Consider the following 17,264-nt stretch of genomic DNA (forward strand, 5'->3'; position numbering starts at 1 on the left):
TTTATAAATTGGAACATGTTTATGGTGGTGTAACGGTCCACTCTTTGGTGAGAAGCTGTATCAGACTATCTGATGAATTTATGAACCTGACAACCTAGTATTGGCTATAGATATTTTATATTTAATTATCTAACTATATAATATCAATATGAATTAATTAGAATGAATCTAATACCAAAATATCTCATATTTGTAGGTATTGGTGTATTACATACCTTGCGACTTGTGTACATTTTATTTCAACATACAATCTAGGGACTTTTATGTCCAATTATATAATTCATATATCTAACAAATTAATATAATTTTTCCCAATAAATCTTAAGAAAAAATTTGAAATTCTATTCAAGTAAATAGTGTTGTCGATTTAGAGCTGATTTGGTGGACCATTTGATGCCCCAAATCAACGTTAAATTCATGCAATCTATTAGCACTTTATCTCACTAATGGATTGGTGGATATTTATTGAACAATGATGAATGAAATATATCAAATGATCCTATTTCGGAAAAACAAGTGTCTGCAAACTAACGGTGAAAATCACTTAAATAATTTAATTTTAGAATTGTGACATGGCAACAATAGTGCCATAATTTAATTTATTAATTTTGAGTTAATGTATGCCTCATGGACAATTTTTACAGCCATGTACATAGTGCCCACCACAATGTATGTATTGTATATCCATGTTGTCCATCCTTTTTGCCAACTCATTTTAGGGCATGGTCCAAAAAATGAGGCAAATCCAAATCTTTGGTGGACCACACAGTAGGGATTGAATTCCCACAACTAAAATTATTTATTATTATTATTATTATTATTATTATTATTATTATATTTTTTTTTTAAAGCTGTGACTTTTGTTTTCCTTGATCCAAGTCCATGCAACCTTATCAGTAGTTTCGATGGTAAATAAACATGACAGTGGGTCATAATAAGTTTTTAACAGTGGGCATTCAATCCTATTGTGCGGTCCACTTGAGATCTAGATCTGCATCATTTTAGGGACCATGCCTTGAAATGATCAAGAAAAACTGATGGGTAGCATGGATACATAATACAACACATAAATCAAGGTGGGCCGCATGCACTAAAACAATGCAAGTGCACAGTGGGCATTTAATCCTATTGTGCGGTCCAATTGAGATCTGGATCTGCTTCATTTTAGGGACCATGCCTTGAAATGATCAGGAAAAACTGATGGGTGGCATGGATATATAATACAACACATAAATCAAGGTGGGCCACATGCACTAAAACAATGCAAGTGCACAGTGGGCCTTCAATCCTACTGTGCGGTCCACTTGAGATCTGGATCTGCATCATTTTAGGGACCATACCTTGAAATGATCAGGAAAAACTGATGGGTGGCATGGATATATAATACAATACATAAATCAAGGTGGGCCACGCACACTAAAACAGTGCAAGTGCACTAAGCTGCGTGCGCCGCAAACCACTTTAAAAAAAGGTGCATGGCTGTTTTATGGCCACGCCACCCGTTCATTTTTTCGAGACCAAGAGAGAGGGAGAGAGAAATGAGAGGGAAAAAGAAAAAAAAATAGAGGGAAAGAAGGGGAAAATGAGAAAGAGGAAGAAAACAAGAGGGAAAGAAAGAGAAAACAAGAGAGAAGGAGAAAACGAGAGGAGGAGGAGGAGGAGGAGGAGGAGGAGAAGGAAAGAAAGGAAAAAAAGGTATGGTTTTTTTTTTTTCTTTTTTTTCTTTTTTTTTTCTATTTTCTTTAGGCCCGTAATGGACGTTACGGTCACAGAATCAGGGGGGTGCCCGTTTCGGCCCCGTATCGTGTAACGGCCTGTGCCGTTACCATTACGTATCAGCCGATACGGCCGTATCGTAACGGATACGGGACACCCTAATAACATTAGGTTCTCAAGAGAGCACTTTCATTAAAGTGCTAGCATGTAGAAATATTGAAATTGCAGGCTGTTAGACCAAATTTGACGAGCGTGCAATTGTTGCAGTCTGATCTCACAGCTGCTAAATCTCCATTCCTTAGTGCAGATTTTCTACACTTATCTCAAACCCTTATTTTTAACTTCGGAAAATATGTAACCAAAAATAATTCTCAATCGCCAAAATTCAGAGAAAAAAATGCAATCAGAAGTTGAGCATCTATTGAATTTGTGAGTCTCTTCTCAGTTTTCTCCAGGTAATTATGAAACAGGTAAAGCCACAAAAAACAAATAAGGGCAAAGGCCATGGAATATGCATTTAGCTCCTTATCAACATAAAGTTGTCTGTGACTAAAAAAAAACCTAGCCTCTACAGCCATACAAACCCATGTCCCATGTGAACCTTTTTCCCCACTAGCCAACTCAAAGATATTATTAACTAAGCTTTGTTGCTCTCCAAAAACTCTTAATGATTGTCCCCACTCTGACCGTGTATGTTTGGATCTTATTTCAACTACTTACTCTTTCCTACTGATCAGCTTCTAATAATACTTGTTTATTTTCCCATTTCACCTGATTCAAATGAGTAGCTTTTAATGAAAATAAGCCAAAATTCACTAACAGGTTCAATTGCATTTTGTTCAAGCATTTCAAGTGTTACATGAATTTGATGCCTTTTGAATCTCTCATAAGATGGAAAATCATAAAATTCATTGAAGGCCCGCAAAAAAAAAATAATAATAAAATAAAATCTAAAACACGTGTAGATTTAAGACCCTCATCAAACGTCATAATACTTGAACATTTGGTTCAATGCTTAATTGCATAATTCTTCTAATCGGACACCACTCCTGCTCTGACTCGTGCTTACAAATCGCACTCCTGTTCCTGCATCCTAGTGGCTCATACAGTCATACTTGCTAACAATTTGAAAAACACACTTCCCCACTCCCGCACCTGAATCCATTGCTGCTTCACTTCACCTTCATGCAACTAAAGTTCACCATTGTGAACGGATGTACAAGTTCACCCATTTATGATATTTTATTTTGTCACTTTTGTAATGCTTACAAGGTCTACAAATTAGTTACGTAACCTTGCAAAAATGAATGCCCTAGACTCCTTTGGAAGATGGGAAAATGGAATCCAGATCAAATGAACCCACTACAGTTACGGCACCAGAAGAAAAGAGAGAGAGGAAAGAAAGTAACCGAGTTCAACTGTACATTTCCCAACTGCATGCCATTTTAATTCTGTTGTCAATTGATTAGTGATCTGGGAAGATAAATATTTAGAAAGCAGCTACTGTTGACATATTGTTCGTGTTATCCAGTAGTGTGTCCCATGGAAGTGGTGACTTTTGTTAATTCCTTTGATTCTTAATGATGATATCTTAACAAAAAACTTACCCATACACACTTCTGTTGCAAAAATAAAAAAGGACGGATGTTGCTCACCTAGGTCGATTCAACTTTCATGCTTAGTTGTGTATTTTATGTAGTTAGTTCCAATTATAACTCGTGACAAAAGATTCATGTAACAAATCCTGTTTCTAAGCTGATAGATGGCAGACAACTGGTATTACCAGTTCTTGTTCATGGTCTTCTAGAAAGCTTGTTTTGAGAGCCACTCCTTTTGTACTTGGAGGTTTGCTAATCCCACACACGCATGGCACCCTACCCATCCACACAAAAGCAAGCGTGCCAATCTTGCCAGTTCACAAAACAGAAGGATGGCTCAAACAGTTTTGCTAGTCATCCATTTGTCCTGTAAGATATGACCACCTGAGGATTGAAACAGCCTGATTTTGGGGCAAAAAGATCTAAATGATTGGCCCATGGCTCAGAACTCATACGTGTGCCACATTGGCATGTGTGCTTGCATATGGATAGGCAAAGCTCCACACGCAAGTAGGCTCTCACATTAAATTACTTGATCTGGGTTGTGGTGCTCATGGCAAAATGGCAGTTGTTCTTTAGGTTCACTCAATTTGCTAGTTAGCATACAGGTCAGTCAATGCTTAGAAAGCTACAAGTTTGATTTATATGTAAACAAAATGAATAAAACCTATATTTGCAAGGTAATTTGGTGAGAATAAACATGTAATGTTTATCAGAATAGTGAATAATATATCCACAAGAAAAATACAATACTTAGACCCCAGAATATATGCAGTCCTTTAGGGTTTTCATGTCTGAACAAGTCTAATAAGGCAATAATCCCAAAATGTTGATATTATAGTGTCCGCTTGACATAGCCCATGCAAAGAAAAAGGTAAAAAGATCCTAACTATCACATCTTTGACCATTTTACATTGAATTTGAACATTTGCTGTATTTTCTTTCTTAACCATCTATTTCCTATCCACAAATGAAGAGTTGGGACATTTCCATTTAGGGCCTGTTTGGATTCGTTGAAATTGAAAAGTGGGAAATTGATTTTCTGCAGAAATAACCATTCATTTTTTTTTTCTATTTTTCCAAATTTTTCATGGAAAATCAATTTCCCTTTTTCAAATTTCCAGGAAATGGCTTTTTCAATTTCCATTTTAAAACCTAGAAACTAAATTTCCTCACTTGGAAGGAAAATTCCATTTCCTTCTTCTCGATGTGAACCCTACTTTGACTCCACCATTTAGATGATCATAAACATGCAGACCCATCCTTTTTTCTATGAAAGGCCATGCAGACACATCCTTACTCTATCCAAAGTTCCTAACCACCAATATTTCCACATGGAGCATATCATGAGATGATCTTAACCAGGTGGGGCCATCATTAGTCGATCCTAAACACTTGTATTTCCAAGTGGCACCCGGTTTGGTGATCTTAACCATGTGGCCCAAGACAATCATAACCGTCATTAAATGATCTTAACAATGTGTACATTTTCACGTTGGGTCCATTAGATGATCTTAATAATGCAGAGCCCTTCACTAGTAGATCATACCATGTTCATTTCCATGTTGGGTCCATTATTAGTTGATCTTAACCATGTAGGACCCATCATTAGTTGATCAAAACTGTGCATTTCCATGTCAGGCCCATCATTAGATGATATTAACAATGTCGGCCCACCATTTATCGATCCTATTCCTAAATATATTTATTTCTACATGGGCACGTCATTAAATGATATTAACCATGTGGGCTTGTCGTTAGTCAAACCTAACCAAGTGTTTGGCATATGGGGCCTATTGTTAGATGATCATAACCATGTGGGGCCATTGCTAGTGCGTCATAACCATGTGTATCCCACATGGGGCCCAACACTAGATGATCTTAACCAGTTGGGGCCCATCGTTACTTAATCTTAACTGTCTATTTCTATGGAGGACCACCTTTAGTTGGTCCCAACCATGTGCAATTCCATGTTGGGCCCATCATTAAATGGTCTTTAATTATGTGGGCACTGTTATCTGTCTGAACCAAGTTCGAATATTTGTGACAATAAGAGAAGCGCCATTGATCATAGATACTTGTTGACATGTACCACGTCATAAAACTTTGTGAAAGTGAGGCAGGCTGCCAAACAACAACAAAAAAATGGAAAACTAGACCAATTTCCTTGGGAAAGTGATGAGAAAACAAACACCAAAGATAGTGCTTCATTTCCATCAATTTTCTTGGAAATGTTATTTTTGAGGAAATCAATTTTCCTCTTTTTTTTCAATTTCAATGAATCCAAACGGGCCCTTAGGAGATTTTTGGTGCATGGTCCATCAACAATGCAGCCAATCACATCAACAATTTGGATCACTGAACAAACTGACAATATAGGCCTCGAGCAAATATTCTCGGGTGATCATCTTATATTAACTCTTCCAACATCATGTGTTGTTTAGGGCAAAATCGTACAGAGATTTATCTCAGCCTTTTGTTGCATGATCCTTCTAAGAAGTTGCCACGCCCACTTCAAACTCGCATTTTCACGCCCACCTCCTAGCTGTTTATACCTACTAACATTTTGAAATTAATGCTTCCCCGCTCCTGCACTCAAAACCATTGCATCTTCTATTCATGCTTCACGCAACTACAATGCTAGCCAATGTTTTGAAATGAGCTACTTATAAATATTGTTTTCTAAGCAAACGTTCTTCAGATCCTCGCTCAAGAGGACAAGCTACCATTGAATCTCCTAGTTAAATAAAAAGATTTATCTACCAGGATGACAAACGATCTTATCAAGAAGCTTTTTGCCGATATGATCTAATCATTATTTGCAACAGTCACAATTGCAACTTGTCACAATTTGGATCATGGTTTGTAGAGAACATAGTCACAAAGTGCGACAACCTGGATCCAAACTTGCAGCAAACTAGGTCATGAATTGCAGGCAATTGGATCACGACTTGGAGTGAACTAGGTCACAGCACACATTGGAATTTACAGAAAGGTGAACCGTGATCGAGAACTCTCCAATCTAGAGTGTGGATTTGGTGGGTGGGGGGCAAGTCTACAGAACATTGTCCATCAAATTATTTGACTTTGATAAGTCCATATTATATTACTTCTAATTGCTCGTTATGATACCGCTCTTTTCTTTAAGGGCAAGTATGAAGAGTATGATCGTGGGGTAGGTGAATTAGGATTCTAGTTGCAGAAATCATTTACCAAGGTACCGGTGTCACTTTCTACTAAAGTTTCTGACTCGTGTTCCCACTCCTGCTCTAGCGCTTGCCAACAATTTCAAAAATTACCGCCCAACACCTGAATCTGGTCCCCTCTCCCTCACATTTTATGCAACTAACCTCTAGATGACACTAGTTTGTAAATATCACACGTTCAAAATTGGCAATATTCGAAGTCAGCCATTAACTTGCCATTGCCTTCTTTAAAAACAGAAAAAGTCGAGCATTATTAGGTGCAAGGTATCCAAGAGTTTTCAACATGCCATGCAATTGGAATTAATATGGCAACTGTCAACATGGCATAATAGAATTAAAGCTAGAACTCAACTGGTAACCTCCTAGTGGATTCTTCAGAGGTAAACTTTGATGGTTGCTCTTAACAGATCCCAGGTACAGTCAACACAGGAAGAATTTTAATAGTAAGGATGAGATTGAGATGATGTTTTCAGCTCTTGACTTCAAAGGATCTAATGAGTATGTCACAAAAGGCATCATATCATGAATATCCTCAAATCTTCTTGGTGTCTTTTAAAGGAGAATTAATTGTTGAAGACATCTTAGAATCTATCTAGGCTGGTGAAGGCTTTCCTTCATTTTTGCAGGAACCCATGATCTGCCTTCTAATTTGGTGACCTCTTTTTCCCATGTTTTGAGATAGGCAAACGAGATTCCCAACACTGTTGCTAAAGATAGCGACAAGGCAGTAACTCATTATTGGACCCTTTTCTGCTCTTAGCTTTTTTTTTGCTTGAATTAACTTATGATTAGCTATAAAATCAATGGGTACGGTAACCCATTATATTATTAGCAATTGAAATCACGCAGTTCGCATCAATGAAAACAATAGGATCAACCCATGTATTTATATGGGTCCCACACTAAGGGGTCGTTTGGATGGTGGTAAATGGGGCAAGTTGTAAATCATTTACAACTTGCATTTGGATGCCCTAAAATGCTTGTAAATCATTTGCTACTTGTAAATGATTTACAACATTTTCTCCATTTTCATTTGCTACTTTTTTTCATTTTTTTCCTTCACGGTGCTGGAAAACGCCCTTACGAAAAGAGAGGACACAGTTTGCCTACTAACGCTGGCAGTAGCTTGGTGGCTACTACATGGTGCTCCGTGGGCCCCACCATGATATGAGTTTTATCCACGTTGTCCATCCATTTTGGATAATTATTTTAGGGCATAAGCCCAAAAATGAAACAGATCCAAATCTCGGGTGGCCCACACCACAAGAAAACAGTGGTGAATGAACACCCACCATTAACCCAATCCTAGGGCCCACTGTAATGTTTATTTGACATCCAACATGTTGATTAGGTCACACAGATAGTGATGAATGCACGCACACCACTAACCCAATCCTAGGGCCTGCTATAATGTTTATTTGCATCCAACCTGTTGATTAGGTCACACGAACCTGGATGAAGGAAAAATACAAATATCAGCTTCATCCATTTTTTCGCGAGCCTCAATAAGTTTTTAATGGTGGGCATTCATCACCACTGTTTCCTGTGGTGTGGGCCACCTGAGATCAGTCGGTTTTTCTGTTGCAGTTGGTCCACGGATAGATGGACCTGATTAACATCCTAGTTCATGTACCATTAGGTTCGATATCATTGTTTATTTATTTATGTTGATCCATATTATACTTTAGTTTTTAAATGATATAAGATTTCATTTGGATATTTTGTATCATGCCTTTCATGCTTAGGGATCTAGAAGTTGTTGTGGTCAGTGTATATTAACCCATATATTGACCCATCTAAATTGGTGGTTTGTGGCCTGTGTATATTATTGTTAACCCATATAAAACTTTGTTTAGATACTTTACTTTGTATACTTCATTTTGAAATATGTGTTGGGTCTCATTAGGATGGGGCCCACGGCACAAAAAAGAGTAAATTCTTCCATTTTTTTCCTTATGATTGAGAGGTGGAAGGAGTGAGAGGAGTTGAATGTCGAAGGCCGCCAACTATCTTACAAAGCGACCGAGTTTATTCAAGCTTTTTCTTGGAATTGAACATGAGCATATAGCTGAATGGTTGGAGAGGACCATTCGGGAGTAGATTTATTTTTTGAATGGCTATTTGACTGGAGCATTTGGATGCATTTGGATTTATGAAGACATGTTTTTATTATGTTTATTTGAGTATGTTTATAGTTATATTCAATTGTTTGGCCTTATAAAAGAGCATTAGAATTCGTGGGCCCACTTTTATGGCAAACCTACTGCTTGGTTTTATGTGAGGATTAACCCTAAGCTTTAGTGAGATGAGCTTAACCCAATGATCCACTTTAAAGTCCAATTATATGCAATCTGAATGTTATTTGCTGAATTACTTCTCTAAACTATCTCAGGTGTAAATATACAATTACATGATATAAACCATTTACAGGCTATCCAAACACTGTAAATGAATCATTTACAATTTAAAGCCAAACAGACAGGCTGTAAATCATTTACGGCTAATCATTTACAACTTAAACCATTTACCACCATCCAAACGACCCCTAAGCAGATGTGGGCCTTCTGTTCTAACCAATGGGGGCAACGGAGACCAAGAGAGCTATCGATCTGTTGACCCATGAATCTGAAAGAGAGGAACAATTGGTCATTATCACTCCCAAGCAATAGGAAAGTATGACTAAGACAACTAAATTCGAGGTATCATATGCATTGTCCAATTCTTGGCCAAAGCCCACTGATAAGTGCAGGGTCCATTTTAAAATGAAACCATTTTACAAAGCAACTGTTTTGATTTATCGTTTGCATCCTCCAGAAGTCCAGTCCTTGATGTGACATCTTTCTAGCTTACATCTATTCAGCTTTTACATTTGGTTATTTTTTAAGTTCCGACTATAATGACCAATTCATAATGCGCTATTGATCTGATGGGGCCATGAACGATTAATCAGAACATAACCAGTTCAAAAGCCATAAATGCAGAACCCTAATGCTAAATATAAAAAAAATTTAACAAACACCTTTTCTCCAAAGTTTCCTTTAAAATGGGCACTGTTTTCATAAAAGAATTACAGAAACGAAATCCCATGAATCGAAGGCAAAATATTGAGATCACATTACAACCAACGGAACCTAATAAAGCGCGCAAAAGGAGAGAACGAACCGGCCGAGCGAACTCGATCCTGATGACATTGCCGTGAACGGTTGTGCCTTGGAGCGCCTCCTTGGCAGCCCGGGCGTCGTCGAGGTGCTTGAAGTAGACGAATGCATAACTCCTCGACGAGTACGTCGTGACGGAGTCGAGCGCGCCGTACTTGGCAAAGACCCCCATCAGATCGTTATCGACGGTGTCAGACGAGAGGTTCCCGACCCAGAGACAATGCGAGGGGGCATCTTCGTCGTCGTCCTCCTCCTGTCCGGAGGTGGCCGCATTGGGCTTCGTCGGAGGCGGCATTGGAAGCAGAAACCCTAGAAAATGGGGGAATTGATTTTTAAAAACCCCTATAAAATGGGGTGAAATAGATGAAGAAACCCTAGAAATGCAGCGAAAAGGAATGGATAAGGGATTTGGGAGAGGAAAATGGGGAATTAGCGCAGAAATGAGAGGATTTGGGGATGGAATTGGAGGAATTAGGGCAGAGATCGGGAGTTTCAGAGGAGAAAATGAGATAACGTAGAGAAAAAAGACAAAAGGGTAAAGACAAGATGAGATTTCGAGGGAGGGAACCAACGGAGAGGAGGGGTATTTATAGCTAGGTCTTGAGGGGCTGTGTGTTTGGACGAAAATACCAGAAAATTCATTTTCCAAGCAAAGATGAGTTTTGAAACAGGCGCGGATTAGGTACTGCCCACTGGGAGCGGATTAGGTGAGACCTCGGATCCACCGAGGTGGGTGGGAACCCTGACTGTGGGGCTCACAGTGATGAATGTACCTTAAATCCACACCGTCCAACCGTTTTAAAAGATCATTTTAGTTCATGATCCCAAAAGTGAAGCAGATCCAAATCTTATGTGGACCATACTACAGGAAACAGTAACGATTGAATCTCTACCATTAAAAACTTCATGGAGGCCACCGGAATTTTTATTTGCCATCCAACCTGTTGATAAGGTCACAAAGATCTGGATGAAGAGACAACACAAATATCAGCTTGATCCAAAGCTTTTGTGACCCACGATGAGTTTTTAATTATCGATTGCCACCGTTACCTAGGTTACAGTGCACCGGTGATCTGGATCTGTCTTTTTTTTTTTGTAATAATGCCCTAAAATGAGTTTTCAACACTGATGGACGGCCTTGATGTATTCACATACATCACAATGGACCCCACAGTCAGGGTGCCATCCACCTCACCTAATGGGCTCCCCTACCAGCGACTAGCTAGATACGGACGGTGCTGTAAGAGGCCATGTGAGCCCGCCATGATATGTGTTTTATCCAAGCAGTCCATCCCTTGCGAAAGATCATTCATTAGAATGATCCTAAAATTAAGGCAGATTCGACCATCGAATGGACATACTACAAGAAGCAGCAATGAAAATAACTCCCACCGTTGAAATTTTACTGGGTCCTATCGTGGTATTTATTTCCCATCCAACGTGTTTATGTTCACAAGGTCTTGTAGCCTTAAATGAAGTGGTAGACTGAGTAAAAGATGCCTCGTATCAACGCTGAGGTCGTAGTAGGAATCCCTAGTGAGGTTGGCTAACAGTGAAGTGTGAACTGACAGTGTGGTGTACAAACAAACTAATTTTAAAAAAGAAAAAAAAAATGAAGTGAAAACACAAGTATAAGCTTCATCTAAAACTTGTGGCCTTAGAGGTTTTCAACTGTAGATATTCAATCCTATTTGTTTCCTATAATGTGGTTTACTTCAGCATTCGGTCTATCTTAATTTTGGGTTCATCATCTAAAATAATTTTTTTTAAATGAATTAATAATGTAGATAAAACACAAACATCGTAGTGGGCCCATGAATTCCTGACAGGACTGTCGGTCTCTAGGTAGGCTAGAGTGGGGTAGTACCCAATCCTCACCCTTTCCAACCTGAGTTGACTGCTTGTGCCCGAAGCTATGTGGGGCTTACAGAGATGTCTGCGACTAATCTACTCTGTTCATCTCTTTTGAAAGACCATGATAGGATAGGATTCTAAAAATTAGGCTGATCCAAAACTCATGTAAGTCATACCACATGAAACAGTGAGGATTGAACCCCTGTCCGTGACAAAAGTTTTGTATTGAGGCTATACATGTGCGTACGGTTCATCCGAGTGATAATAACTCCATGAACAGTTTGGATGCCATATAAACATCATGGTCAACTCTCAGTAACATTTCAATAGTGGAATATGTGGTTCCCACTGTTTTGTTGTGTGTCTCACCTGAATTTTGGATATGCCTGACTTTTAGAATCATATCTTACCGTGGTCTTTCAAAACAAATGGACAAAGAGGATTTGCCATGGATGTCTTTGGGGACCCCACACAATTCGGGTCACGGACAAGCTCCCTTGGACTGATCCAGTACCGTGAGAGAGCATATCAGGTGAGACCCAGGCCTCACTGAAGAGGGTGCAACCCTTAACAAGGGGGTACCGCGGGAGCCAACCTTGACGTATGTATTATGTATCAATGTTGTCCATCCATTTTTCCATGTCATTTTAGGGCGCTATCCCAAGAAAAAAAAAAAAAAGCAAATTGAATTATCATGTAGACCATACTACAAGAAATAATGGTGATTGAACGTCCTACCATTAAAAACTTCTCCAGGCACACCTTTAACATTTATGCAGTGTTTATTTCCCATCCAATCTGTTGATGAGGTCACAAATATCAGCTAAATCCAAATCTTTGATGGCCCATTAATGGTCAATTGCCACTATTTCTTATGGTATGGTCCACCCAATAATTATATATTCTTCATTTTTGGAATAATGCCCTAAAATGATATGAAAAATTGATGGACAACATGGATACATAAGACAAAACATCAAGGTGGGCCCCCTGATTCCTCAATTATGGCGTTATAAAGATGATGATCTTATCATCTCAAACCATTATTATTTTAGTCATTTGGACGTTATTTTGTTTTTCAGGACAAAAATGCGCCTCTGCATCTGCTTTCTCGTGCGGTGGTAACTTTTAGCGAAAGTCCAGAGGTCCTTTTGATAATAGGGGTGTGGGTCCCACTAAATCAATAATTGGGATCATTCCTCATCCAATCTGAATCATTCACTTTTATTGGCCAACCATGAACCCAAAGTATGGTCATTGTAAAATTTTAAAAAATAATAATAATAAATGGAGCTATATGTGGCCCGCAACTGCATTAACATTGTATGTTAATTTCAAATTGTCTCCTCCGATATGCTTCATTTGTGATGAGTTTTTCTGTCAAACTTCGGCGAAAAACATTAAATTAAAACCCCTTTCATGTGGATGGGTTCAATTTGCTTCAAGATAATCCAGTGGGCCCGACATATGGTATAACGCCCGTGCTTTTTTTAAAATAAACTTTGAATTTAAAATTTTTAAATTTATTTTGAGTGAAAGAAAGAGATCTGACGATCTCATCTCTGAAAAGGCCAAGCTATATGTCCTAGAGGGGGGGTGAATAGGACAATGCCAAATAAAAAAATAATAGCGGAATTAAATAATAAGATAGTCAAATGAATTGCAAATAATCAAATGATGCAACGACCTCAAAATTCTAGTATTGAGAGGTTGATACAAATGTTGTTCTAAAGACAACCTTACACCATAAAAACCAAAGGTTTATGGTAGGACAACCTTACTAGAACGATTTGTATATCAAAAACTTAAACTGAAGAGGAATAAAAAGGAAATAGCAAGAAAGGATATATAAGCTATTACAACATTTTCCACAATGCTGAAATGTAAAGATTACAACATTCACATCCACAAATACATCCCACAATCTTGAATAAAAAAGAATAAAGAAAGTAAACCACAAAACACAAAGAATTATAGTGGTTCGCCTGTGTGTACACCAATTGTTAAACAACAGCCACACAGCTACTCCACTCTTAATATTCTCACACAGTGGATATTAGTGTTCACTATGAAAATAGATTTTTCCAGGTTCAACTAAAACCCTCACAATTGTCTCTTTCAAGTAGGCTTACACAATTCAAAAAACCCCACACTCTGAGTTTTTTGGATCACCTCAAATAATCAAAACTGAGATTTTTCTGGATCAATCTCAATGAAAACCAAAACAAAGGAACTTACAAAACTGTAAAATATCTGAATATTCTCTTTGATGCAGCCTGGAAGAACCAAATCGGAGTAGAAGTTCAATGTCCAATACTCACATATGAAATAGTTATAGGTTCTAAATTGATTTTAGATTTAAAGTACCTTGGGCTAACTTGATTTGATTTTGATTCCAAGAAATGGGAATACCTCAATCCCTCTTTCAAATAAAATTGGAATGCGGAAATTCAAAATCAAATACAAAGAAAGCTAATAAAAGAGAATATTAAATGAGCACAATATAGCTTGAAATAATGACTAACTTATCTATTAGAATATCGAATTGATTTAGTTTGAATTGAATGAAAAACTTTGAAATTCGTGCTCTATTTATAGGTGAAGAAATTGTGTTCACGACTGGTCCTGTGGACACTACGACTAGTCGTAGGACCAACTGATTTTTGAAATTTTGAGTGCGATTAGATAAAGTCATTCCACGACTGGTCGTAGGCCTTCCACGACCGGTCGTAAAACCTCCACGACTGGTCGTGTGGAACCTGTAATAGTTGCTAGACTTTAAGTCGTAGCTGCAGGATTGGTCGTGAACGAGTCGTGCACTGTTCACACGACAGGTCGAGCAATCTCCAAGACTGGTCGTGACTTAACAAAAAAATTCTAAAAATTTGCAACAAATTTCAAACTGGTCGTGGAATTTCTTGGACTGGTCGAACAGAGTCCAGGACTAGTCGAAAAACAGACCATTCACCTATAAAATGATATAATTGAATTATATATTCAAAATGACTTACCCTAAGGTCAATCTAAAGTCATTCATACCTTTAGTCATGAAGTATGAATATTGAAACTTCTTTTCCTTCAGTTGATAGTTGATCTTTGAAGTTCATGACACTTATGATCATTACATGATGAAGCTTGAACTTGAAACCTTTTGAAGCTTCAATTTGAATCTTGAATATGTAACTTTAAGACGCTTGAATTTGAAACCTCTTTAGTCTTGAGCTTGAGGTTCGAAGAAAAAGACTTTGTCTTGACTTGGAGCTTGATCTATGAATCTTGAACTTGTTGTTGCACTTGACCATGACCATGTAAACTTGCATTTCTTGAAGTCTTTATTATAGAGTGATCCACAGTCTTCATTATGTAGGAGTGTTATACAAGACACAGATTTCAAGAGAGGTTTTGGCACTACAAAATTTGACACTATAGGAGCTAGAAACCATAGCACTTACAATCTCTTCCCTCCTCTTATCTCTCTTTATGCAAACTTTCCCTCATATCTCGTATTCTTTCAACGAACCATCTCTCTTAAAAAGGGAACATGTGAGAGCAAGAGTTTTACCAAGACTCAAAGAACTAAGAACAAAAAAAAAAAAAAAAAAAAAAGTTTATATAAAGGAATAAAAAAATGAGAACATAAATTGGGAGATAAGTTTTTTGGAATTCATCTTTTCAAGTTATTATATATGATTCTTCATTTGTTTTCTTCTGGAATTGTTTAATTTGACATTGATCTACACATTGGACGGATTAGATCAGTCAAACATCCATTGTGTATATTTAATTCATTCACGTGGAAAGGTACACTGATGTGAATGGCTTTAGGGTTGATGTACAAAATGTGAGATTTTTTTCATAATGGAAAATAATCGATGTGATATGTATAATTCACGGGTTTTCTAAGACTCAATTATGAAATAATTTTAAGAATCAAACATATTCAATACCTCAATGGACTGCACCGATCATATATTTACCAATGTTCATCCTTAATATAAGGAAATTGAATTAATACCTAAAGAGTAATTCTTTGCGCAAGCTACAACTTAGCACGGAAAATTATATGACATAATCTGAAACGTGTGATTAAACCATCACCGTTCATCAAATTCTTAAGAATAAAATTAATTAAATTCCTAAATTTTAGATCGATTGGACCAGTGGATGGGCCACATCAATTTGAAGAAATGGTAGATAATTAATCATATGTTGATTTGTTATGTGAAATCATTAGATGGTTGAGATCTAACTCGATTTGGACAGACTATCAAAATCCGAATATTAGGAGATGTTGACATCCAGATTTTGACGATCGATCTAACCATCCAGTGGGCCACATTGACCAATCAATGGATCATTAAAATTTGTAATTAATTAAAGTATGGATGGTTGGATCAAAATGATCATCGATTGTCCCTTAAAATTGATCAAGTGATATTCAATGATTAGCATTGATCCATCAATCAAAGGTAATTTGAACCTAGAATTATCAAAGTAAATAAATTCACCAAAATTCGTGTAAATTATCGTAAATTGCATAAAAATTCAGAATTTCAGGGTTAAAATAAATTTTTTTCGCAGAGTTAGGGGTTCTGGCATAATATTTCAAAATATTATAGAATATCGCCCGAACTTTCAAAAAAATGAACTTTCATAACTGTTACTGAAAATAGCTCGAATCTATAGAAATTCATAGGGGCTAATTCTAATAGCACCTTAATGTTTGAAAGATTATTTTCTAATACATGAATTCATTTAAATGAGATATCTGAAATGGATATAGATCAATCAATTGTGGGCCCCACCATGTGAACTAGTAAGATTAAAAAATAATTTCCATTTATGTGATTTTAAGAAATTCTAATTCAAATAAAACTATTTGTTTACTGAATCATCTCTACTGCATCAAGGTGAGTGATCCCGATGTGTTTTATTTTATAAATGAATTGTTTGTTATGTTGTATACTTACCCTAATGTAGTTTCCATGTACTCTTTATTTGATTTGGATGAATGTGTGATTTCTGTATTAATATGGTAATAATGATATAATTTGATTAATGTGTTAGCATAATCAATTATTTGAGTTATTGTATTGATGCAACTTATATACTGAATTACTATTTCGATATGAATTAATGATATACTGATATAACTGGATAGTATGGGACTGTGTTGATTCAAACATGAAAATCGGAATGATCTATACAATGCATAATTCACAACCACTTAATATGTTTGTGTATCTATCATTTGCATGCACAACATGTGCTGAATTCCTATGGAATCTTCATGGATGGTATACTTGGTAAAATTGTTACTAGAAGTTCACTATACTAGTGAAAGCTTACTCAAAGAGTGCATGCGAGCCTTGTCCATGCCTACCAAATGGTAGAAGCTTACCAAGGGGTAGATGTGAGTTAATGGGTTTTCAACTCCAGCAAGTGGACGGATTCTCACATGATCCATTCATGCATTTGTGTATTGCATAATATTTACATTTTCTTTCTGAACTTATATTGTGTGTGATTATTATTATTCTATTATAATTTAATGTGAATAACCATGCCAGGACTTCTTACTAGCCTGACTAGCTAATATTGTGGATTGACAACCGTACAGAGACGAATAAAACAGGAAATTTGAACCAAGTGCCAAAAATTGATAATCGACTGTCGAATGAATCACGTGACCATTTTCCATATTTGGCAAAAGATTGACTTACTATGTTGGA

The 17,264-nt window shown here is 37.1% G+C and overlaps 1 protein-coding gene across 1 annotated transcript in view; it reads right to left on the minus strand.

Moving 5' to 3' along the window:
* Positions 1 to 10,336, minus strand: part of LOC131246400 (flowering time control protein FPA-like) — a 70,522-nt gene extending 60,186 nt beyond the window's left edge. The window contains 1 exon segment of the mRNA XM_058246502.1: positions 9,683 to 10,336. Coding sequence (XP_058102485.1) covers positions 9,683 to 9,973 — 291 coding nt within the window. The 5' untranslated portion in view covers positions 9,974 to 10,336.
* Between the last annotated feature and the right edge of the window lie 6,928 nt (positions 10,337 to 17,264).

This window comes from Magnolia sinica, chromosome 5 (genome assembly GCF_029962835.1).
Source record: "Magnolia sinica isolate HGM2019 chromosome 5, MsV1, whole genome shotgun sequence".
Classification (NCBI taxonomy): Eukaryota; Viridiplantae; Streptophyta; class Magnoliopsida; order Magnoliales; family Magnoliaceae; genus Magnolia; species Magnolia sinica.